Genomic DNA, 26,107 nt, shown 5'->3' on the forward strand with positions numbered 1-26,107 from the left:
AGCTATTGCGTGTATATCAATACATAAAAAAAGAAAAAGACAGTAAAACACAGTAATACAGATACAGAGAACATAGGGAAAGCCTGGATGGAAGAGCATTTAGTTTTGGGGAAGGTAGCATGAGTGAGCCAATATCCCTGCTCCAGGTTTATTTAAAAACAAGTTTTTCTGTGTGTGTGTGTGTTTTATATTGGACTACAATATGGCTTCAGTGCTTTATAGATAGTGGCTGAAACGGCCCACAACATGGAAAACTGAATTTTCCTCTATCCAGTCCATATAGTCCATATATAGAAACAAAGCTGCAAAACAGCCTGTTTGTTGTCTTTGTGATGATGCAAAAACCAACACATTCATTTATGTCTGCCTGTTCAGCCTACAGTAGTTTAGCAATGAATGGATTTTGTCATCTGCTGAAATTTGAATGTGTTGTGCCAAAGCCAGAGCTCTTACCTGTCCTTGTGTCAGTGACAATCAATGGCTTAAAGATGCCAGCTAGCTTTAAAAATAGAATTAATGTGCTGTTATGAAGCTGTGATTGCTTTAAGATTTATAGAGTCAAGTCAAATCAACACCCCCAGTTAAATAACAATGTTTTCTTGATTTCCTAAAAGAAAGTATCAGGGAACAAACTTAGACATCCTATGTTCCTGCAGTTTTTTATGCACAATTTATATTTATTTGCTGAGTTTAACAAATTGGGGAAAAAAAAACATCTAACATAAAATATAAAATGTGTGTGTACTTTTGCATGGCCATTATTTATTCATTTTTTCCCCTATGTGTTAAATTCAGCATAGATAAAGTAATCGTGCATTTAAATGTACAAGGACTTGAGGCTGAGAACAAAACATGTCATTTGACCAGGGGTGCCCAAACTTTTGCATATGATACAATGTGAACCAAAGCAGTAAGCACATAAATTTTATTTTTGAAGAATGTTTTCATTAAAAAAAAATTACATATATAATAAAACTGCAAAACAGGCTTTAAAAAGTGAAGATTATGATTGTACAGAGGCCTTATTGTCTAGAAGTCTTTAGCATGTAGGCCTCAGGGTGTCTTTAGCAAAGCCTTGCTAAACCACACTGACCATCAGGGGGTGATGTAGTGAAGAAAATGTGAATAGAACTCCACGAGGACACACTACAGCAGAGTCAAAGCACTCTGACTTTACTGTAAAGCTGATGTTTTGCTTAATAACCAAAGGGACAGTTTTGAAATCAGGCTGTTTTTATTGGCATCAATATAAATAAGAACACAGTATATAAGCAACAGTGCATTAAAAATAGAGTAACAAAAATCAAACAAGAAGCAAGTTGTGACCTTCAAAATGATCACTTAACTCAGAGCAAACATCCAATAAATACAAAAGTATATCATCTTTTATCTACAAAAGATTGTCAATAGCTGTGAAACACTATACAGCCTCAGTATGGGAGAGGCTGTGAACCTACAGGAGGAAAGAGGCATGTTCAAACGCTGACAGCTGTAAATGATTAATGGAAAAACAGTAAAGAGGAAGTATGGAAGGTGACCTCTGACACTGAAACTCAGTCCAGTGGAAAACACAGCCCTGTCTGAAAAGGTCACAGGCTGCCCAACACCCCTCAGTAACCGTATCCTTGGTGATAGCCATCCTGGTAGCCCTCGTGGTAGCCATGGTGATAGCCGTAGTTGCCATACTCGTCCTCGGGGCAGCGCATGCCCAGGCTCTGCTGGATGGCCATCTCCTGCCTGCGGAGCTGCATGGAGTCGATCAGGTCGTATATGATGGCCATGGACCACATGGGCGATGGGTACCAGGACTTGACGTTGCCATCCTTGCCCACCAGCAGCATGGAGAAGTACTCTGGGCTGATCTGGAAGTAGTTCCTGATGTCCTTCACGAGCGTGGCAGATAAGCCCTCACGCTCCACCGTGGCACTGCCTGGAACACACATATGTACACTGCCTGTAAAAAGTCTGCCTTCTTTGGAAATGTTCTGACTGATATTAAAGGATCCACTTGCATTTTATTTTTTCACTTTATGATGTTTGTGTGGTTCTATGTACTAAAAACAGTCTTCATTCACTTTTGCATGATTATTTTCAAACATCTCTCCGTTAGAATTAAACAGGTTTTCGTTATTGTGCCTTTAAGACGGATCTGTTCTGATGGGATGTCCTGTCTTGTGCCTCATTCAAAAAGAAACACTCCTTATAACTTCAGTGCTAAACTGCTGAAGCCTGAAAGGGCAGATTTATGCAAATGAATTGATTTTTAATGACATCACAAAAACAATGAATTCAAAACACACTGCTTGGTTTCCATATATAGTCCTATGCACAAATTTGCATACCCTGATCCAATTACATAGTTACTGTTTACTTGAAGAATCTAATGTAATGGGGGAAAAAACTAAAACACAAAATGTGGCCTGTGCAAAAGTTATGGCACTTTTTATATTTTAAGTTTTATTTTTTCCAATATGTTAAACTCAACAACTAAACAAAAACTTTGCACTGAAAGTTGCAGAAAAAATGCCATATTGAAGTTTGTTCCCTGAGGATGTGTTAACATATTTTCACTTAGAAAGTCAACTAAATGTAACTCAACCAGGGGTGTTCAAACTTTTGCATATGGCTGTATGGACTGTACTGACTGGGGAGTTGAGTTTAATAGTATTTACATACTACATCAAACTGTTTTATTCCAAAAAAGCGAGGAAAATTTGTTTTTGCCTGATAATGGGCACTATGACATTCTAAGGCTCTGTGACTACTTGGAAAGCAGTGCAAACCGGCTGAATATTTAAGTTTTAGGCACAAGGAATGGATCCCTGGACCTGTTAAGGCGACAAGTGAGAACAAAATAGTTACAAAGCTTTTCTTAATATGCGATTTTGTTAATACTTTGGGTATATTTTGCAACACTCAGCCTTACATTCATCAAAGTGTCTTTCTCTAGTAGAAAGAGCAGGTTTTGTTTAACCCCACAGGGCCAGGACCTGCTGGCGAGCCCAAAATTTATTACAAACTTCTATAACCTAAGAATGGCTCAGCAAGTTTGCATTGAAGTCCATGTAGTTACAGAATAATAAGCCTTAGTATGTAATAAGAGTTTAAGGGGTTAAATAACTTTCTCCAGTAGTTTTAATAATAAAACTTTTTTTCTTTTCCAACTGTTATTAAAAAGACATTTTGACAAATTTAATTTTGTCACACCTGAAAGATTTGAGTACTGATGAGTGCTGACATCACAACAAGGAGATAACATAGGTGAGGTATAGCATTATTTCCAAGGTAGCAGGAGTGTGGTCTTAGCCTCAGACTGTAAACGGAGCATCTGATATCTTTTGCATGTTGAGCTGGCCACAACTCACAATCCCTACAATTTTTTTGCCATTTTCATTCTCACTGGCTTTCCACATGTCCTTTTTATCTCTCTGACAGGAAACAAACTTTGCAAGCGGTTGCCAGCTCTACACATTGTGACTGCGCCTGTCGGAATAAGATATTGGGTCTGGATTTAAAAAGAAGTTCATGGCTTTGTGTCTTTAAAACTTATTGAAGGGCTTTCTTTGAAGCCTTTAGTAGCTTTTAAGTGAGATATCTTTGCGTGTTTGCTGACACATACTGATGTGTTTCCCCTGGGGATGTTTTTCTAGTAGCCCTGTTATGAAAACAGTCTGCTCTTATACGTCACCCTGAAAAAACAGTCTATGGTTGGTTATTTTGCATGGCAGTCAAACGGCTCTTTCCTGTCGTAGCAGGCTGTTCATGGTCATGTTAAGGGATGACCCACAGGAAAATCTTAACGCTTAAATGTTGCTCTTTTATGGCTCAGGAAATTCTCAGCAATAGCGTTAGACAAAAAGGAGACATGAGATACAGGAGAGATAAAAGATGAGAGTTTATCTAAAGATGATATGAGCTTTGTTTAATCTCTGCAAAGCTGAGCACAAGTGACTTTACTGAGATCTCTAGTAAAACTCAAGTGGAGACATGTGAGATTGCTGGGGTCTTTTAAATTAAATTAATAAAGGTCTGAATACTTCATTGTTTTTTTTTTTTTCTGTGAGACGGCAGTTTGAACTAATTCAGTAGAATGCTTTATATATATATCTTGATCTTAAGTCAGATACAAGGTCTAAGCATTGGGCAGCCTAGTGCAGTATGAGATGGTATGGAGGAGTCAAGGCTAACAGAGCGAGAGGCTAAGTTTCTTTAACATATCCTCTCATCCATCTGTAAAAACACTGTTCACAGCAGAAACGATGAAAGCAGCAGGTCATTTTAAGGTACTGGGATGGCTTAGAAAGGAGGAATAACATTGTAAGCAGAGCTTTTTACGTAAAGCAAAAATGTAAGAAAACAATCCCTGTCCACACATTTGAAAAACAGATTTATGTTTGTAAGACTGACATACATCCTCAGAATTTAGCCTTGCTTTCATGTCTCATGTGGGAGCGCCTTGGAAGGTCTTGTGGCTGCTTCTAAAGTCTGCCCTTTTAATACTGCTTACTCAAACAGCTGTTTGATCTAAAAGCATCACAGAGGCCATCCTTTGGACTTGCTGATGCAGCTTTTGAAACACATGAAAGCCTCACACTCAGTGCAGCAGCAGCTGCACAAGCATACGCAGAACGGCTGCGGCTTTCAGGGATGCAGAAAAATGTGGAGACGTCTCCCTGCTTTCAGGATTGGTGTAGGGGTAGGCAATATGAACTTAAATTTATACCACAGTTTTTTATCTGGATATTTGGATAATTATGTCATGATACGCCAAATAATAATAATAATGCAAACCTCAATAAAATAAAAAATAGGTGAAATGCTAATAAAAACAGATAGAAAGCAGTGGTTAGTTAATTCAGATTAACCTGTGTTAAACATAACATTTGATGTTTTACCTTATGAACATTAATATATATATAAATATATGCTCATTCCAAATTACGTTTACCACTTTCCCTTGTAACAGCACTTAATAATCATTTAGGGACTGAAGACACCAACTGGTCCAGTTATGAAATTTTGCCATTCTTCCAGTATACAAGTCTTCAGTCTTCAGTATTTTTCACTAAATAATGCACCATATGTTTTCAGACAGGCAGGCCAGTCCAGTACAGCACTCTCTGATTATGCAGCTGTGCTATTTTAACACGTGTGGAATGTGGCTTGCTGTTGTCATGCTGAAAAAAGCATGGACACACCTGAAAAAGACGTCATCTAGAAGGCAGTACTTGTTGCTCCAAAATGTGCATATATTGTTGCGTATATAGTTGTGTATATATGTATATAGTTAATGGTGCATTCACAGATGTGCAAGTTACCCATGCAGTGGACACTAATACACACCCATATAATGACACACCCTGGCTTTTGAACTTTACACTGGTAACAATCTGGATGGTCCTTTTTCTATTTTGAGACAGAGTAGTCCATTATTTCCATAAATGGTTGAAATCCATTTCAGATGAATGGCCTCACCATTTGCTGACGCATTTTTTGGTAAAGTGCCCAGTCTCGGCCCATCCTTGCTCACAGACCAGGCCTTTCCTGGAGGGAAACCTCCACGCATGACTGCATCACCTGTTTTAGATTTGTTGAACATTTGTTGAACAACTTTTTTTGGCATCAGTTTCTAAATGAGTGTATATTTACAACATTTATAAAAAACAATGAAGTTCGTAAGATAAAATATTACATATATTTGTACTGTTTTCATTGAAATGTAGGTCAAAATGGATTACAAATCACTGCTTTCTGTTTTTACTTGCTTTTTACGTACTGTTCCTTACACATACTTTTTTGGAATTGAAGTTGGTAATAGTAATAATAAGGTTGTAATAATAATAATAATAGTAATAATAATAATAGTTATACAGTTTAACAGTCCACACTAGTGCGCAATGTAACATTATATATGTTTTTATTCAACAGAGCACAAAAGAAGAGTGGAAAAAGGAAGCCTACCCCCCACTGCAAAGTAATCTGTACCAACACTAAATGTTCAAATGGTGCACTCATGTTTAATTTGTACTGTGGACGGGGCTGTTTATGGTTCACAGTGTTTGGGCTTATCACTTCAGCTGCTATATAATAAAAACCATAAGACGGGGGAGAGTCACAGTAATTCACTTTTGCGCCAGTATATCTGCAACCCATAATTATGTCTTATTTTCTGTTGGAATGCTGTGGTCCTCACCCAGCCCTCCAGGGCCGAGGGTTCAACAGGAGATACAGATTTACAGAAGGCGTGGTCCAGCCTTCACAGCCTCCCTGCTGTTCCTGGCGTTACAGCTGAGCAAAGCTGCTAATGTCAACAACTACACGCTGAAAAGCTCTAATTTGACCCTCAAACCAGGAGCTGAACACCTGGCTGCCGAATTAGCCACATGTTTGTTTTCTTTCAGTTACAGCAACGGCACCACAAGAGTCAGTTTAGCACGCGCAGCCATCCATCAAAGCATTATTCAGTAGTCATACATGACTGTTCATTCATTACTCTAATACTCTTGCACTTTTTTCTGACAGTTGCAACACTGATGGAATTTAACACTAGGTATGTGGCTTGGATTACTTCTGAGAAATATACAAGTCAATCATAAAGTTTCTCACCATTAATGGGATACAGTTCCAACACTCCACCCATATCTGCCATGTCAGTTCCCACCAGCTTCAGGATTGATATGTGACGGAGCCCTGCAAACAAACACACATTGCTGTCACTTATGAGAGACACTAACTGAATCTAGTGCCAGAAATTTCAACGCATACATTTCCCCCAAATATTCAATGATTTCCTGTAAGCACATTTAAAGAACTGTTGGGTTTTGGTGATTGTAATCTGTAAGGTATGTGAGCTGCATGTTCATATACACAACTGATTCCCATCAATGGGCAGGCAGAGCTTGATTAATTCAATTGAGCCAGAACTGAGAGCTGAGTACAGTAATCAATGCCAGGTCAAACAGAGAGGAAAGTGAACCTTTGTGTGTGTGTGTGTGTATGTGTGTGTGTATATGTGTGTGTGTGTGTGTGTGTGTGTGTGTGTTTGGCAAGCCTGTTAGCTTTGCTGATCTTTTGGTATGAATTTTCAATGATTAACTTGAAGGGACACTCTGGCCGAAATAAAAAATGTAACCATTCATTGTAAACAAACGTTACATGCCTACTCGCCTCCTATTGTAGTCCCACAGCAATCTCTAAAATGAGACTACGGGTTTAAAGTCAAAATCATTTTTTTCAGATCAAGTACAAATATGTGTACATATTTTTCAGTACTCGCCGATACCGAGTCCGATACCATACTAAATAACCTACCTAGAATAAAGTAGTTAGTGTAAATGAGTGCCTTACCAGTTAAATCATTACAATCTAGCTGATTTTAAATGGAGTGCATTAGCTAGGTATACTATATTAGTTACCTTGGATTGAGTAGCATTGCAGTGGAAAAAAACAGGTTTTGTTCCTCGTCATAAAAGCGATTCTACTCTTTAAACATCTGTCTCTGTAGCACAGTGACAACAGGGATCAAGAGCGCACTTGTGGAGTTTTACATCTGAAGTCTTTTGTTTGGCTGATAGAGCTGTAGCTGAATGTCCTCTAAACCCTGACATACATTGTGTGATTGTAGAAATCCTGTTCTTTGGTGACTCACATTGTACATCTGAACAGACCATCAAAGTGGACAAAGCCTACGATTTATATACTCACACTGTAGGAAAACACTCTGTCCATATACAGTTTCAAATAAAGCTGTACACGGTAGGACAATATGGTCTCTCCCTATTTTACAAAAAAAATAAAAAAATCACCTCAGTAATTCCACTCAGTCGAACACAGTAGGCACAAGTTGGCATAGACAGACTTTGGTAGGAAACGTTGACTCTTCTGCCACTGTTTTTCCAGCCTTTGTGTTCCCACCCACACTGGGGAAGCTGTTGTGATTGTCTGTTTGAAAACGGTCTAAGATCACACAGTGTGGGTCTGGTGGGAATCTGTTGAGGCGGAATGTTTGAAATGACCGACAGCTTTGTGTCCGACTGTCATGAAGTCAGTAACTCTTCTCTGTGGGAGCAGAGCCTCCTTCGCTGCCAGTTCAAGCAGTATATACTCAGCTTACGTCACACAGTATCAGCTGATATCGGGATGTTGGTATCGTGCCTTGACCGATGTATGTAAATAGTCTCTGTTCTGATTGGTTTGCCCTGTATCGTGCCTCATCCAAAAAGCAGTCCAGGCTTAAACACTCCTTGTAACTTCAGAGTGAGTGGGTGGGGCTTAACTGCCGTAGGCTGAATGGATGGATATATGTTATTGATATTATTATTGATTTTTGTGACATCACAGAAACAATGATTTCAAAACTGACTGTGTTCACAGCTTAATTTCTGCATATGAAGTGGAGAGAGAACAGTACATTTTGAAACTTTAACAGTGTTTACATATTATATTAAACTCTGTTATCTATGATATGGGCCTTTTAACTGAAAGTACTGCATGCTTCCATACCTCACTAACTTAAGAAAAACTCTACCAGAAAAACTTTGCATTGCTTCCCATGTAGTTACTGATTAATAAGCCTTAGGATGTAATAAGTCTGGGCTTTTAAGGGGCTCATAGTACTGTTAAAAATAGAGGTGCCAAAAAGGGGTTATTTGGATCGATTCCATAGAAGAAGCAAGTTTAATTCCCTAAATAATCTTTGAGTTGAGTGTTTTTAATTGAGCTGTTTAAAGAAAAACTGGGGAACCAAAATAGGTTCTTCTATAGAATCGCCTCAGAGAACCCTTTTTGGCACCTTTATTTTTAAGAGTGTAAGGGTAAGGTAATACTGATGGTCAGCACTTCACTTCAAAGTTTTCCAAACCTGGCACTGACTGACTGATTAATTTCACGCTGATAATTCAGTAACTGAAGGGAATAATTTTGTGTGATGATCTCTGCAGACAGCAATTGTGGAATGTGTCTTCTTTTGGATGCAGGCCTTGAGCTGAAAGCAGCGCAGCCCTATCTTCAGACCCTACCATTTGCTGTTCAAAGTGTGGCCGTGGAAAAGCTAAGGTCATGTCCCGGGTCAGCGGGAGTGGGACTGACAAGAAAAACAAGTGCAGCTGTATAAAAAATGGTGAGAGTTCTCACACCATATCTGTCCAGGCTCAGGATGCGAGTGCACTATATCACCCTTAATTAAAGAGCCATATTTCAAATATACGTGCCGCAAAGATTTATTAGCCTAAGGTATGTGGCTGTCTGGATAACTGGAACACGAGGCAAAGTGACAGACCGGAACAGCTGTTGCGTGCGCAGTCAAGCTCATTCCCAGTAATGGTCCTGCCAATACTGTCATCTGGGACCCACTCCGAATTCATGCTTTAGAAATATTAAGAGCAAAAAATCCCAAGGCTACACAAAAGCTGGCCGGGTCAGAGCTACAGTAAAAGCGGCCTGGTTTCAATCAGCCTTGACTGACAAGTGAGAATCAGTCTTAGTTCTTTTCCTGTGTGCACACAGATTTACTAGACGGAAAGATTTCAGTGTGTGAAAAGCGGCGAAAATATATGAAGTTTTGTTGCTGTGTGGTGCAGGAACCGCACACAATTTCTACACGTCAGGGTTATTATAGTTAATGAAAACTAATACAAAAATGAAAATTAGTGGTCAAATGTATTTCTTAATTGTAACAAACATAAACAAGACAAAGCTTAAAAAATAGAAAAAGCAAGTCAAAACTGTCCATTGCAAAATGAACTGAAGCACTGATCTAGCAATGGATTCCTTCTATGTCAAACCAAAAATACTCAGGGGAAGGAAACGTCTTTGAGAAAAGCTTGAAGGCTAACTAAGCACCAACTTCTTTTGTGCTAATTCAGTGCTGCTAAAACAGTAAAACTCATCGGAAGGAAAAGTCAGAGCCCAATTTAGGATAACTTTATTTATTTTAAAACTAAAACCTATTCTCAGGCCCATCTATCTGCTGTTTCTTGTCATATTATTATTATTTTTTTTTTTCTCCTTTTTTCCTCCCCATTTTTGTTCTCTCCTTTCTTCCTTCTTTAGCACTTATTGTTTCTTCACTCTGGTGTTTGGGGCGGGGGGTTGGGAAGCATAAGCTTATGGTACACAGCTTCATCACTACTTGTAATACATCATATGATATCCATACTATTTTGAACTGTAAATTGAATGACAATAACAATAAAATAAAAAAGGAAAAGAATTATTGGGGGGGTAGTGATGTCGCTAACGGATACTGGCACGGGTTAATAAATAAATAAATAAAATAAATAAGAAATAATAATAAAACAAAACTGAAATTATTAATGCACTACCATTAATGCAATACTATATATATTATATATATACAAGCCATTTTTAAAATATAAATATATAAATAAATAAAAATAATGAAAAATTCATACCTATAATAACCCAGCTACAAATCCATTCCACATTTACGAAAGCTATTCACTTTTAGTAAAAACACAAGTGTGACATACCCAGGTTGCATGCCTGACTGGACAGTGCATAGAGCTGCTGCTGGTAGGCCCACTCTTCATCGTTGGGAGCCGATATCACAAACAATCTGCGTCTCCAGCGGAACCTGAGATCACACAGATAAAAAGAACTACCAGACTGTAACCATGACGACATGTCTCGGACCACAGCGATCATTAGGATCATTAGGAGAGTAATGAACAGTAAAGCCATGATGCAGCCAAAAACCTTGGAAATCAGATTGGCCTTTATTGTTCAAAAGGAACTGAATTTTTCTGTTTTTTATATAATTCACTGATTAAGTATGAGCAGAGGTGGGTTGGAACTAGTCAGATTTACTCAGTTCCATGTACTTAAGCACAACTTTGATGGATTTGTGTTTTTTTTTTGCAATCCTAATACTTTTACTTCTACTACGTCTGTTTATGAGGGCAGGAATCTACGCGTTGACATTTCATTCTCTTTTTGGGTTTAGTTCCATTCTGTTCCATTTATTCAGCACTTTTCTGTTGCTTGTGCTTCCCAATTTTGAGCTTGAACATTTTTGGCATATTGTAGACCAAAAGGAGCCCAAAAAGAGAAGAATAGAGTATTAGAAACTTGAGCTGCTGCGCTGATGGATGCTGGAGTTACTAAGAAGTTCAACTGCAGCTCTGTAGGGAACTCAGTACATCAGGAGTGTTTTGACATTATAGTTTTTAACTCCTACTTAAGTCTTTTTTTGCTAGGCTACTTCTACTTCAACTTGAGTCATTCTTTCACTGAAATAACAAAACATTAACCTGAGTATGAGTTTAGGCTACTCTACCTACCTCTGTGTGTGATGGCATGCTGGAAATGTTTCTGTGCACTCTTGCCCAGCAACTGTTTATAACTTAAACTGAATCATTGCATAACATTGCAAATAAAGCCTGTATTGATGAGGAAACACTGAGAATTTGGGTACTTAGGCTGCATTTAGACAGGAAGACATGGGTGAAGTGAAGGATGTGTGCGTGTGCTACCTGGACAGGAAGTTCTCCAATGACCGTGGCTTGTCCTCTTTTTTACACGTCACCCCATCTCGCTTCTGCTGCTCCATTTCTCGGATGCGAGAGGAGAATGTGTCAATGTAGCCAAACACAGCCTTCATGGCAATTGGCACTTCATAAAATTGCTGGAGTGATGTGGGAAAATGAAGCACAGAAAAAAAGATGCAAAGTCAGCAAAAGGAAATCTCATTGCATTCTGAGCTGCTCTAAAATAACAAACCAAGCCTAAAATTATGTGTGTGACTTGGCCTGTCATACCGACACATCGACAGAAGAGTTCTCAAGATTTTTCTTCAAACCACAATAAACAGGCGATTCAAGGAAGGACCAGATCCAAAGCAGTAAACAAAGTGAAATATCCAAATGTTTCTCATCCCATGTGTTTGGCAATCACATGCCATTCCAGACTATAACAAGGGTTTAATATGATTTTTGTTTATGATTATTGTATCACTATAATACCCAGCATGCATTTCAGGAACACATTATACAACCGTTGGGAATCCCTGCAGCCAGTCCTGACTGCTAGCCTAGCCTCTGATCTACTGGCTAACAAATGGACCATTCTACTGAATTAGTTCCTAAGGCATTACTAAGATATATATTTGTAATAAGCTAAATTTATACAAAATCATCATTTATAGGGTACTTTCTATTGGGAGTTGGCTGTCCCAAACCCTAACCATAAAATTTCAAAATGTGAAAATAATCACTAACAGAAAGAGTTTTAATTCACAGGTGGAGTCTTATTCAAGCCACTCCCTTGCATTTTAGAGCAGGAAGTGAGACTGCATCCCACATAGTGAGCAGTTAAAGCCCAAAGTCTAATGTGTGTCATATTTTCTGCAATAAAGTAAACATATTTGGTGTTTTAATTAAAATGCTAGGATTTAATGTGTGTAAAACTATTCAGGGCTGTGTTTGCTAGTCATGTACTGGCTAGCGTTTTTGAGTTCTGCTCTAAATTAGCTTAAATTGTCATGACTGAAACAGTCACTACTGAAACATTTGGCAAAGTTTTGGTAGTGTTACGATTGTTTTGATGGTGACAAATTGGAATGTTTGAAGTGTGTTCTGATGGCTCACTTTGAACCAATTCAGTAGAACGATCCACATATAGCCAAGCTATTATTGCTAGCATTATTGTAACTCTTATCTCACTCTTCAAACAAAACTGTAAAGACAACAGTGATTCTATCTTTATTCAGCACAAATGGCACCAGAGACAAGATTTCTACCCTTTCAGCCAAAGAAAACAACCCGAATTGAGGTAAAGTGTCTTGCTAACTTTTGTGTTTAGCTTGTTAACTGTTGAATCATTTTTCTTGTTAGAGTAATCCATTCTCTCTATTGTAATGATGATTTGAAGACATTTAGTGCCGTTACACGGCTGCAATAATATGTTCAGCTGTTTGGGGGTATGTTTGGGGGTGTGTTTGGGGGTATGTTTGGGGGTGTGTTTGGGGTCAGTTGTGGGCTGGAGGTCAGGGAACCAGCCTTGTGACTGGAAGGTCGCTGGTTCAATCCCCTGAGCTGACAGGACATGACTGAAGTGCCCTTGAGCAAGGCACCTAACCTCCAATTGCTCCCTGGGCGCTGTGGACAGGGATGCCCACCGCTCTGGGCAAGTGTGCTCACTGCCCCCTAGTGTGTGTATTCACTGGTGTGTACGTGGGTGTTTCACTGCACAGATGAGTTAAATGCAGAGGTGAATCTCCCCATTGTGGGATTAATAAAGGGTAACTTGCTTAACTTATAACTTAACTTTGCAGCAGTAACCTTAACTATCTGGCTTCTTTCTGCATTCACAAGCTAGCGAAAAAATACACTCTAAACAGCTCTCCCCAAAATTATCACTCAAAGCATCGTCACAAGACGGTTTTCTTAGTTTTTAAACCACAAAATACTGCACCTCGACTGTAAGATGCAAGAAGGCATGTTTACAAAAGGTTACATTTTTCATTTTGGCTGGAGTGTCCCTTCAAGCACTTTTCTCTAATTTGGCTCCTGAGAAATAAACAAGCTTCGGATTGTCTCAATTTCATCAAAACAGTGTCTCACAGATGACTTTTGTGGCTGATTTATCTCACCCTAGTCTTAGCTGAATAATTTTTAGATAGGCTCTCATCATTTTCTTATACAGATGTTTTCTGTATCTCAGAAATCTTTTAGCAGTCCATCAGTGCAGAAGGAGACCTCATGCATATCTTATCTGTCTCAAGAATGTCTTACAGTTAAATACGTATCTTAGGCTCTTTCTCCTAAAGGGGTGTTTGGGAGAGAGAATTCAGAAATCAGTGATCCTTTATTAATACAATGTTGAAATATACTTCATTTCTCCTGAGAAAAGAAAAGTTGATTTTAAGGCAGTTGTCCTTCAGAAAGTGGAGCTGTTTTAGCATGTCTTGGCTAGCCATGGCTCAGTGCAGTTTTAAGAGACTATACACTATGTCCCCTCAGCGGCTGCCCACACACTGGCCTCTTTGTATATACCAGCTGTGTGCAAACAGGTTCTCATTTTTAACCTTGGCACACATAAACACACTACTGAGAACTACTGAGGATAAAAGCTGTACCGCTGTCAAAATGTAGTGATGTAAGTGTGTTGCACTACACGGTGTCTGTCACTATGAGGTTTTGAGTGAAGGACTCAGTCTCCTCTGGGTGCCCTAAACAGCACTGTAGCCCTTCTTCACTCAGAGTCAAATGCAATCAGAGTTTCAGCTGATCTTATCTGTTGTTTATAGATCAGACGTATCAGAGAGGAAGTGTAAATTCCAGGCCAAAAGTATCTACAGCGGTAAAGCGCTAACGCGAGATCACTGCAGAAGATTTCACACAGAAAGCCTCTACTTTCACAGAATTAATACATTTTGGTAACATCTATATGCCATGTTATTGATCACGATGAAACCAGGAATGCCTTGATTAAGGTCATAACTCATGCTGTATAAAAGGACATTACTAGGACATTATGATCACTTGTCTGTAAAAGGAGAATTCCACCATTTTTTCAAATTTTCTGTCTAATGAAGTTGTACAAAGAGTCATTCAGAGGGATTTGCTTTGAAATGGTCCATTGTGAAGAAACTCACCAAGCCAGATTTCTTTACATCGGTAGACATAGGAACCAGGTGTCACAATGTCTACAACTCAAATATAGCAATTTTATTTACTTTGTTTTCTTTTGGAACAATTTTGCCCTACAACACCCCGCATGTACCCCTCCACCACGAATAGATTTAAAAAAATATTTAAAGGCAAAAGCTTATCTCAAAACTATCATAAAACAATGTCAGACAGTGTATTTTTAATCATTTCATGCAATGACCTGTGAGGTAGCTCATAAAGGCATTAAATGCTTAAATGCTGTGAACAATTCTGACTCGGTAAGTTTCTTTACAACAGATCATTTCACATCAAACCACTCTGACTGTTTACCTAACTAACCCTGCTAAATATTCTTACCTTCCATTTCATGTCCATATCAGTAAGGACCATATAGAAATCGTTGTAGATCATTCCAAACTCTTTTCTTAGGTCTGTGATGAGGTCTTGGTTCACCAGATCCTCCTGCCGCAGACCCTTCATAGGCCTGTCGCTCTCTGCAAAGACATAAAATCCTTTTCTCAAACTGACTAGCTGAATAGAAAGATGCAAAATGACTGCATTGTAATGACTGCATGGGAATCACTAAAGAACCCATGGTACCATATTATCACGATACTTGAGGCAGAGTACAATTTTAAGTTTTAACCATGAAATATCTGTGATATGCTAGTTATTGCTATATGACATATTGCGACATATTGTAATTTATTAGTCTCGACTACAAATTATGCCTCCCAAAGGAAACTTCTCTGGTTTCTCTACAGTTCTCTACAATTATGAATTATGAAGAAGAAAAAGCATAATTCACTCATCATTCTCTTACAAATACATATTTAGTAGACAATCATGAGTGATTAGTAATCATATGTGAATGTGACATTAAGAGTATTGCCCAAGGACTCAATACTATAGCAGTGACCTTCCTGCCTGGACAGAGGATCAAATCACAGTCTCTAGTTGGCCGGAATGATGGTGTTATCCACAATGCTCTCCAACCACCAAACGGGGGATTAAAAAAAACTTCTCAGCCCCAACTTGTCGACTTAGAAAGCAATGTATGTTGATGTTGTATTAGTCTATTAATGGACTTTGCACATAGAATATATTAATAATGAAATAATATAGTCTCGATACTTGAGTTTTTATATCACTCAAAATACTGTAAGACTACATATTGTTTTGCAAAGTATACTGCAATGCTTACCCAATGCTGCCTTTAACTGGACAATTCAGAACAAAGTACAAATTTGAATAAAAACAGCCACAAGGACCAATGAAAGGCTGAATAATCACTTCAGCCCTTGTCTGCTTTCTGTCTAGATGGAAAATTACCAGCACACAAGTGCTGCCCCTTAGAGGTGGCAGTCAAGGGTGTTTATTCTGGGAGAACAGCTTCCTCCTGTCCAAAAAGAGAATAAAAAAAAAGATAAAAAAACCCAGCAGCTCATGTGAAAGGCCCTCTCAGCCCACTGGAGACTGGATGGATGTGGGAGACAGTCTGGGAAGACACAGCCAAACCCGGCTGTTTGTTTTGCCCTCCTCAAAATTCAAAGAATTTCTCACTCGGATTTCCAGTAGGCATTCCTTGTTCGGAATACAACAATGACGTGCCAAGCTCTTTAATGCAAGCTTAAATCCTTCTAGACGTTTGCCCAATTATCGCTCCATTGTTAGTCATCTCCAAGTCTCACCCACTGTCTCACACTCAGAGCATACAAGACCAACAAATCTGTGTGTGAAGGCAAGTGTTTGCTTCCTCCAGGACATGTGGGCCAGTCCTCATATCTTTTTACAGCTGCTGCTCTGTGTACATTTGAATGAGTTGGGAGGAGAGTACCGACTGTCCAGTTATTAGCACTGTGTTAATCGTCACTAGAGCTGCACAATATATGCAACCCTGTTTCCAAAAAAGTTGGGGCATGATTTCCTGTACAGCATCATGTCTGTTTTTAATGCAGTGCCCTCTGAGTGCTCGAAGGTCATGACCTGCCAATACTTGAAAGACTCAGCCTCTCTGAGATGCTCTTTTTATACCCAGTCATGTTACTGACCTGTTGTCGATTAACCTAATTAGTTGTGAGATGTTCCACCAGGTGTTTTCTTTAGCAATACACAGCTTTACCAGTCTTTTGTTTCTCCTGTCCCAACTTTTTTGAAACTTTTTTGAATGTTGCTGGCATCAAATTCAAAATGGGCATATATTTTTCACAAAGCAACAAACTTTCTCAGTTTCAACATTTGCTATGTTGTCTTTGTACTATTTTTTACCCTTAAATAGGGTTTTAATGAGTTGCACATCATTGCATTCTGTTTTTATTTACATTTTGCACAGCATCTCAACTTTTTTGGAAATGAGGTTGTACAGAATAACAGCAATGCCCAATGATTATTGTTGATATCAGTATCAACAACAAAATTGACATCAAACAGATGTTAAGATTTGACCGATATTTCAAACTGATAACTGATAATGCATTTATTGTACTCTAGAAGAAGAGAATATGTAGGTGACAATGGACTACGACACTAAAATGTAAGCATTTTATTTGTTTAACTGCATTTTTAACCTTACAGAAAAGAAATCTTATATTTCTCTGTAATGCTAATCCTAATCCAGGTATGATAATGCTAATCCAGGTAAATGTATTCCCAATTTCTATATTTTATAAGTGTTTATGTGTCTGCATTAGCATTGGAAAACATAATATACACACTATATGGCCATAAGTATGTGGACATCCCTTCTAATTATTGAGTTTCGGTGTTTCAGCCACAGGCAATGCTAACAGTGTATAAAATCAAGCTCATATATATATGCAGTCCCCATAGACAAACATTGGAGGTGGAACGCAAAGTTTGGTGGAGAAAGATTAATGGTCTGGCTTTTTAGGGTTGAGCTTGGCCCTATTGAAGGGTGCTACAGCATACACAGACATGCAAAATCTGAAACAATTATATGCTTCCAACTTTGTGGCAATGATTTGGAGAATGCCCTTTCCTTACAAATGCTCTTTTGACCAAATGGGCAAAATTCCCCTAGACAGAATCCAAAATCTTGTAGAAAGTGTTCCCTAAAGAATGGACGATATTATAGCTGCAAAGGTGTGGCAGGATATATTTACTCCATATCAATGATCATGCTTTTGGAATGGGATGTCCAACAAGCTCAAACAGGGGTGATGGTCAGGTGTCCACATACCTATGGCCAAACAGTGTATATGAGCTTGTTGCCAATTAATGCATATTAATGCCATTAGCATTAAAAAGAAGTTGGCCCTGAGTCAAACCATGTCTTTTTGGACCTTGCTTTGTCCACAGGGACACAGGCATGCTGAAACAGGTCAGGGCTCTGTGCAGGCCACAGGCGGTCCTCCACATCAAACTCATCAAACTATGTCTATATGGACCTTACTTTGTGCACAGGGCACAGTCATGTTGGAGCAGGAAAGGGACTTCCCCAAACTGCTGCCACAATGTTGGAAGCATATAATTATCTAAAATGTCTTTACATGCTGTAGCATTAACATTAACCTTCGCTGGAACTATGCTTTCCGGCAGGTAACTTTTCCTGGCATCTGATGCATCTAATGCTAGGTTTGTCTATTAGACTGTAAGATAATGAAGCGTGAATCATCACTTCAGAGAACATGTTTCTGCTGATCCAGAGTCCAGTGGTCAAGAGTCCTTTACACCACTCCAGCCAACGCTTGCCATTGTGCATAGTGATCTTAGGCACTTCATGGCTGTGCTGTTGATACTCCAAGACACTTCCATTTCACAATTATAGCACTTATAGTTAACCAGGGCAGCAGGACAGAAATTTCATAAAGTGACTAGTGGCAAAGGTGACATCCTATGACAGTGCCACGTTTAAAGCCACTGAGCTCTTCAATATTACCCATTCCAGTCTTATCACCTGTTAGCAATGGGTGTGGCTGAACTCTGCAATTAAGAGGAGTGTCCACATCCATTTAGCCACATAGTGAAGGACTGATGGACAGGTGTCCACCTACTTTTTGGCCATATAAAGAAAAATATCAAATATAGGCATCAGCCCACAATTCCCATATTGGTGCATCCCTAAAACATACCATATTATTGTTACGCATTGCAGCTGCAGTATGCTATGCAAAATATTAAAAAAATATCATAATTTAAGAAAAATTGGCCTGAATTATTTAGATATTTTTCTTTCCATTTCATCCATTTGTTGGATCATGTGAATGTCGCGATTAATCAAAGCCTTAACAAAAAGTCAAAAAAACATCAGAGGCTGGTCAGAATGGTCATAGCACTCACTAAGTAAAACATGCTATAGAGATTTTTTGCATCTTTTGGACTCAAGACCATAGATGGCTGTGGCAGTGTTTGGATTGGGAATAGGTTCTGACAATATGACGCAACCATTTTCACCAGTTGTGCCACCACAGATCCCCAAAATGTCTCATTTTCAGCCTCATGGGAAAACAACTCAAAGTACCATGCTAAAGAGTATCAGTCTTCCTCTACAGCACACTACATGTGTATCCAGCCACTGGCATACAAGATGGCATACACTGCAGTCTTAAAGCTTGCTGCTGATTATATCCTTAAAATAGTAAATAAATAAAACGCCCTGTTACGGTGAATTACATCATAGCCACCCTTGAGCAAGAAAATGAAAGACTGTATATGATGCATGTATCCAATTAGAAGGGCTACTGTAGCTGTACAGCAGTGCACAGACCCACAGTAATAAGCCTTTAATTGTGGTTCCACAACCACAGCCCATTCAGTCAGACACACTTCCTTTCTGCTCTGTCTCTGATGCCTGTTGATGGAATGGGACCAATCACAGCGTGCTGGCAGCCTGTGAACGCCCCACACGTGCCAGACCCTGCACTGAAGCAGCCCAACACACCAAGGCAACAACTCTGAAAGGGCTCAACACTGAAAGAGCTCAACACAATGAGAATCAACACTGAAACAGCCTGAGACTTAGACTTAACACACTGAAACTCTGACTCCACAGCAAAACAGTCAAACCTACTTCAACTCAGCACTGAAAGAGCTAAAGACAGTGAGACTCAGACTTAACACTGAAACAGTCCAACACATTTAAGCTAAGATTCCACAGACTGAGACTCAAACTCAACACTGAAACAGCCCAACACACTGAGACTTAGACTCTCCACTAAAACAGCTCAACTCACTGAAACTTAGACTCAACACTGAAACTGCCAAAGACATAAAGATGCAAATTCCACACTGAAACAGCCCAACACACTGAGGCTCAGACTCAACACAGTATGACTCAGGGTCAACAGTGAAACTGCCCAACACACTGGGTTTTACACATCTAAACTAAGACTCCACATACCGAGACTCAAACTCAACACTGAAACAGCCCAACACACTCAGACTTAGACTCAACACAGTGTGACTCAAACTCAACACTAAAATAGACTTTAGCTCTTTTCAGACAGGATAAGTTTTCCATGGGGAGGTGGGTAATACCAGTTTACCTTAGGACGTCTATAATGTTTATGAATGATTTGCATAAGAAGAAATCTCAGTTTAAATGACAGAAATGGGAGCAGCTACTTGATTTACAAGCTGACTTCACTCCAGAAAGGAGGAGAAAAGATGTTAAAAAATTTAATTTAGTCATTATTTCATTTACCCAAACCATTTACCTTACGGTCTTCAGTGAACGCAGGGCGTCATTAGCATCGCAATTAGTTTGGGAATTCAGAATAAACACATACATTCTGGTATCATAATAATTACTTGCCGCACTATTTAAGATGGAATAGAAAAATTTGAACAAGAAACTTGAGCTTTGGCAGAGAACACAAGTAAATGCTTCTTCGAGTGCCTCCATACTTATGAAACTCCTTATCAACAGGATATCCTAGTGTTTTACCGACACGTCGATTCTCAAGGGATTAATATAACTAATATAAAAAAATATAAAGGTTATTTTTATGGCTCGTCTTACAGAAGGTTAAAGGTGCCAGAATATTTACTCACACGGGAGTGCAGTCTGTAAAAATTACTGACATGGCACATTTGGACTGGATTAAAATCACTGAGGAATGCCGGTAATAATTACCCCACCTCCTTAGGTAAAATTAATCCCATCTGAATAGGGCTTTAGACTCTGTAAGTTAGCTTACTTAGCTATAGCTGAGACTCCATACTGAAACAGTCAAACACATTAAAATTTAAACATAACACTGAAACAGCCCAACATACTGAGGCTCAGATTCAACACTGAAACAGCCTAACACGCTGAGACTCAACAATGAAACAGCCTAACACACTGAGACTCAATACTGAAACAGCCTAACACACTGAGACTCAACAATGAAACAGCCTAACACACTGAGACTCAACACTGAAACAGCCTAACACACTGAGACTCAACAATAAAACAGCCTAACACACTGAGACTCAACACTGAAACAGCCTAACACACTGAGACTCAATAGTGAAACAGCCTAACACACTGAGACTCAACAATAAAACAGCCTAACACACTATGACTCAGACTCAACAATGAAACAGCCTAACACACTGAGACTCAACACTGAAACAGCCTAACACACTGAGACTCAATACTGAAACAGCCTAACACTGAGACTCAACAATGGAACAGCCAAAACAAACTAAGACTCCTCACTGAAAAGCCTCCACTCTGCCTTAGAGGCAATGGTGTTGGTGGATGCTAATGTCATCTAAACACCTGTTTCAATCTCACTTCTCATTCACACGTTTTGTTTTCCATCCCCTGGCAGGGAAAGTGACCCCTACCAAGTAGACCCAGAGCAGACTGGTGACTGAGTGGAACAAAAGTGTAACTGCCGACTGACTCACTAGCAGCCAACTCAGCGATGTCATCTCTGATCACGTTTAGGAATTGCGGCTTACTGCACAGTCTACCAGATTATTTTTGGCTGTTAAAGCTCATAAGCTTACTAAAAGTAGAAAACAATGACATTGCTTTGGGTACATTTGTGAAATGAACAGAATATGTGTAAAATGTGACAATAAGGGCTCAAAGAAGCTATTTATGTAGAATTTACACATTTCCTGCTCTAGGAACACATATGTTTCTCAGTCCATTCTTTAAATGGGCAAAAGCTAACATGAGAGAGTCCTGTTATAAAAGTATATCCCGAGGACTGGTATAAATACCCTCCATAAAAGCTACTTGCTTTGCCAACAGCTGACTCTCTCTTGCTCTTGGTGAACTAAGCCTCCCCCAGTTAAGAGTATTGGATACAAAAGCAATAGGTTTTTTTTTCCATGTCTGGTGTAACAAACTAAAGAGAATAAGTGCCAAGATAGACTCAGGTCTCCTACCCGCACTAACACCAGGTTCCTTGGGCAGTTGAAAAAGCTCAATTTCCAGACCAAACTCCAGGTTCCTTCTCTGTCTCGGTGTCATATGAGGTCACTGTCTGGAAAAGTACTGCTTTTACTCACTACCAAAGGCCAACTGTCAGATCAAAGTGACTTTTTGCTTGGGGTATCACACTAAAGCTCTTAATCCACAACACAAAATAAAGGGCCACTGAAAATGTCCCTCTTTGGCCTGGTCACGCATAGTTTCAAACCGCAGACCAAGTGCTGCGAGAACAGGAAGCTGTTGCTGTATTTTGTAAATGTCACTGACTTTTGTTCCCTGGGCACGGTTCACATTGGCAGTGGCATGTGGAAAGCTTAAAAATGTGTGTATGTTAACACATTAGACAAGCACTCCACAGTCTTTTTTTCAAATAGCAGGTGAAATTAGGTCTTTATGCTATGGCTGATAACAGGGCAAATATAAAATGCAGACATTCTAGTGTGCTGAAAAGTGTGAGAAGGAATTATAGTTGAGTCTCCCACTCCTAACATTGCAGAGGAATGAGGGGGGATTATGCCAAGATGTTATGCAGTGTTGAGAGGATATGTATACAGTAGTATTAAAACACAGCTATAAATATTAAAGATTTAAAAAGCTAATTTTTGATGTAGCTGGATATCTGCATACCAGGATATAAACACACAGTGCCCCAAAAATATTTGGACACTTTACCTATTTAAACATTGGTAAAAGTTCTTTAGGTTGCTTCATAAAATGTTTAAGAAAATAATATTTGTTTCAGAGAACAAACCTTTAGCACAATATCAAACTGATCGTAGACTCTGTGCAAGGAGATAACCTGGAAAAGAACTCCAACCAGACTGCACTAAGGCTACTAAAAAGCACAGAGGCGGAAACATCAAAGATTGGGGATGTTTTTCTATGTTGCCAATGAGCTTGGGTTGATCATAAACTTAGAAATGTACACAACATTTTGGATGCAAATCTGAGGTAGGGGTGGGCAATATGACCACACTGACCAGCTAGCTACATGTTTCATAACAAAGTGAGTATTATTAGTCCTGTTTAATTGGATTTAGCGCACCAATGTTTGTAAACCACTGATTGAATTCATTGTCATTATAGGTTTATTATTGTTATTATTATTAGTAGTAGTAATAGTAGTGGTATTTTTTATTATTATTGTTATTACTGTAGTATTTTTATGTGGTTCTACAGGTTCTATTTTGTCTATTTCAACTTATCAAATCTTAGAAAAACTAAATATTGTGATGCATATCATGTATCGTAAAAAAATCTCTTCAAGTATCGTGAATAATATTCATATATTAATATAATATTTTTATCATATCATCCACCCCTAACCTGCAGAAACCTTAATAATGACCTGAAACACACCAGCGGCCTTTTGAAATAATTACGAATGCCGATAAAAAAACTGGAATGGTCTGTTCACCTGGTCTGACGTTTTGTTCCCCAACAAAATAAACTTGATACATTTTTAAGTATGGCAGAAATGTTGTAATACTTTTTGACGCCACTGTATTTCACATACACACTATGGTGTACTGTTTTTTTGTTTCTGCCTTTGCTATATAATAACACAGTTCAATGAAATCTTTGGCTTACCAAGTTGGTAATGGTCAATTTTCATGGTGCTGTTGGTCAAACTGCCAAAGATGGTAATGATGGAGACTTTCCTGATGGCCATCTCACACACATGTTCCAAGTACTCATCCCTCTGCTGCACATACATGCTGTTCTCTTCAGTTGGAGCTGTTATCAGCTATAAGCAAATGTATGAAGATACAACATACACAAATGTTTTTATACACACAGTAAAAGGCTTGCCTCAGACTTGCCAAGAAGTACAGTATTATTCTATTACTATTTACTGCACTTACAATCAGCCGTCTTCTGTTCTCAAAATACTCCAAGAACGTTGCCAGAGCTCCTTTAGTGGGTGGGGGTTTCTTTGTAGGCTTCTGGTACTCCTCTTTTTCTTTTTCATGTGTCTTGGAAGCTTTCTTTCCATTCTTCTTATTGCCTTTCCCTTCTTTTCCTCTCCTTTCTGATTTGTCCTTCTTTGGCAACTTGTCAGCTTTGTCCTTTTTCTTCTTCTTCTCTGCCTTGTCCTGCCTGCCTTTGCCTTTCTTGGTGGGAACGACCTCAACTTCTTTCTCCTCAGGGTAAGTGTCGGTGGGTTTGCCAACTTCATGCTTATCCTCATATGCATTACTCAGTCCGCTCTCGCCATTTTTCTTCTTGGATGGTTTAGCTTTGCTGGGCTTGTGTTGAGTTGGTAGGGTACCAGGATACCTGTTACGACTGTTGTCCTTTCTGTCAACATGATTGTCCCCATACTTCCCAACATAGGCTTTGGTGTAATAGTAAGAAGGTGTGGTGGGCTGGATGGTGGTCTTTTTAGAATGGTGTCGGTCCCTGCGGTTGTAATAGTAAATCTCAGCTGTGGTCTTTGGGGCCAGTGGTGTGGTCTTCAGGGCGATGGTGGTGGCCTGTGTGGAGGTTGTGGTAGGGTGGGTGGTTGTCGTTGTTGTGGTAGGGCGAGTGGTAGTGGTAACTGTAGTGGGACGAGTGGTGGTGGTTGTAGTTGTAGTAGTCGTGGTGGTGGTTGTGGTAGTAGTTGTAGGCCTTGTTGTAGTAGTAGCCTGTGTGGTGGTCGTTTGGATGGGTCTTCTGAAGGGTTTACGCACCTCTTTTCTTTCTGGTCGCCTCTCAGTGGGCGGGTCCACTTGGGTCCCAGTGCTGGGGACACCCTCAACCACCTGACCCTCTACCCCTGCCCCCTTACACTTCTGCACAAAACCCTTCTGCCTGACCTTCTCCATCTTACGCATTGGAGACTGGTCTATGACCTCATACATGGCCTCCAGTCTAACTGGGTATGGGTAGCGCTCCTCAACTTGCAATGTTTTTTTCAGAAGAACCATTCCAAACTTCCCCTTTTCTAACTTGAGGAAGTTCATGAGCCTAGGAATAAGGGTTGTATCCAAAGGCTCCTCCATCACCTTCCCCTCATTGGTAATACGTCTCACTTTTCCTCCCATCTCGCCCTCCTGATGGAAAATCACAATCTGATGCACATGCCGCTCTGCTAGTTCGCAGTAAACATCTGGCTTAAGCAGGCTCATCATCAGCCTGTAGTAGCCGTCCGACTCATGAGGGGCTGAGATGACCAGCACACGATTTTTCCCTGCAAATGATGCTAACAGGTTTGGGGAACCAGCACTGGAAGGCATGCGGGACAGCCCAGCCCGTGTTCCAAGTACACTACTGTCCCGCTGGACTGGGTTTCGAGCCCCACCCTGCATAGGACTGCTCCCTGTCGGTACTCTCCTGGTTTGGCCGGTCCTGGTGGAGCGCATGCTTTCATCTTCCTGCATTTCCTCTCCCTGCATTTCCTCTCGTCTGTTGGTGATCCTCTCTCGCACTGGGGAGCCTGCTCGCCGCTGGACTTTGTTTAGTCTGGCCGCGGGTCTGAGGCTGGCTTGTTTGTCAGCTGGGCTACTTTCTGACCCACACGCTGCCCATGCCAACAAACACAAAAAAGCAACACCAAGCATGTGTTTCCCCCCCATATTTACGGATTTCAGTGAAGTTCACTCAGGAAAGAAAATTATAAATCCAAAACAAACGACTGACAGAGGTCTAATGATTAGATTCCTTTGGGGCAAATTCCAGCGCCTGCTGCAGCAGAATGCAAACTCTTTCAAACCATGACTGATTTCAGTTCACTCAGGCAGCCCACCGCTCCCAATAAAAACGATCCAGTCCCAGAAGAGGCTTCAGACAAGCTACAAAAGAGGACTTGCTCCCGAAAGCCAAGTGTAGATCAGCCTACAGCCGCATTTATTTAGCGTCCAGTATGCACATTCAGCACTCTTACCTGTGACGGGTCCCTCATTAGGAGAACGGTTCTTTGCCATTCAAATGTACGTGGCATTCATTGACTCATTGCCGCTGGAGGCCGCACAATCAGCACGAGAAAATATCCAGCTATTCCATCCGACTGTCCAGTAATCCTCTGAACAGTAAAGTTTAGTCCACCTGAAATAGCCGCTTTAGCTTGCTGACCTCAGCACTCAGAGAAAAGTAATTAGGC

At 39.8% G+C, this 26,107-nt stretch overlaps 1 protein-coding gene across 1 annotated transcript; it reads right to left on the minus strand.

Annotated features, from left to right (window-relative positions):
* Window positions 1-1,237: 1,237 nt before the first annotated feature.
* ccdc80 (coiled-coil domain containing 80) lies at window positions 1,238-25,583 on the minus strand. Its single transcript, XM_036583383.1, has 7 exons — window positions 23,889-25,583; window positions 23,614-23,770; window positions 14,988-15,124; window positions 11,493-11,644; window positions 10,491-10,594; window positions 6,607-6,690; window positions 1,238-1,930 (listed from the first exon to the last, which is right to left on the minus strand). The coding sequence occupies exons 1-7, from the start codon at window positions 25,581-25,583 to the stop codon at window positions 1,611-1,613; spliced, it is 2,649 nt and encodes an 882-aa protein (XP_036439276.1). The 3' UTR covers window positions 1,238-1,610.
* Window positions 25,584-26,107: the final 524 nt, after the last annotated feature.

Source organism: Colossoma macropomum, unplaced genomic scaffold (genome assembly GCF_904425465.1).
Source record: "Colossoma macropomum unplaced genomic scaffold, Colossoma_macropomum, whole genome shotgun sequence".
NCBI lineage: Eukaryota > Metazoa > Chordata > Actinopteri > Characiformes > Serrasalmidae > Colossoma > Colossoma macropomum.

Coding starts and splice junctions, on each gene's coding strand:
- ccdc80 (XM_036583383.1), bottom strand. CDS start 25,583: ATGGGGGGGAAACACATGCTTGGTGTTGCTTTTTTGTGTTTGTTGGCA. Junction 10,595..11,492: donor TTGGAGAACTTCCTGTCCAG/GTAGCACACGCA, acceptor GTGTGATCTCAG/GTTCCGCTGGAGACGCAGAT. Junction 1,931..6,606: donor GGAACTGTATCCCATTAATG/GTGAGAAACTTT, acceptor TGTGTGTTCCAG/GCAGTGCCACGGTGGAGCGT.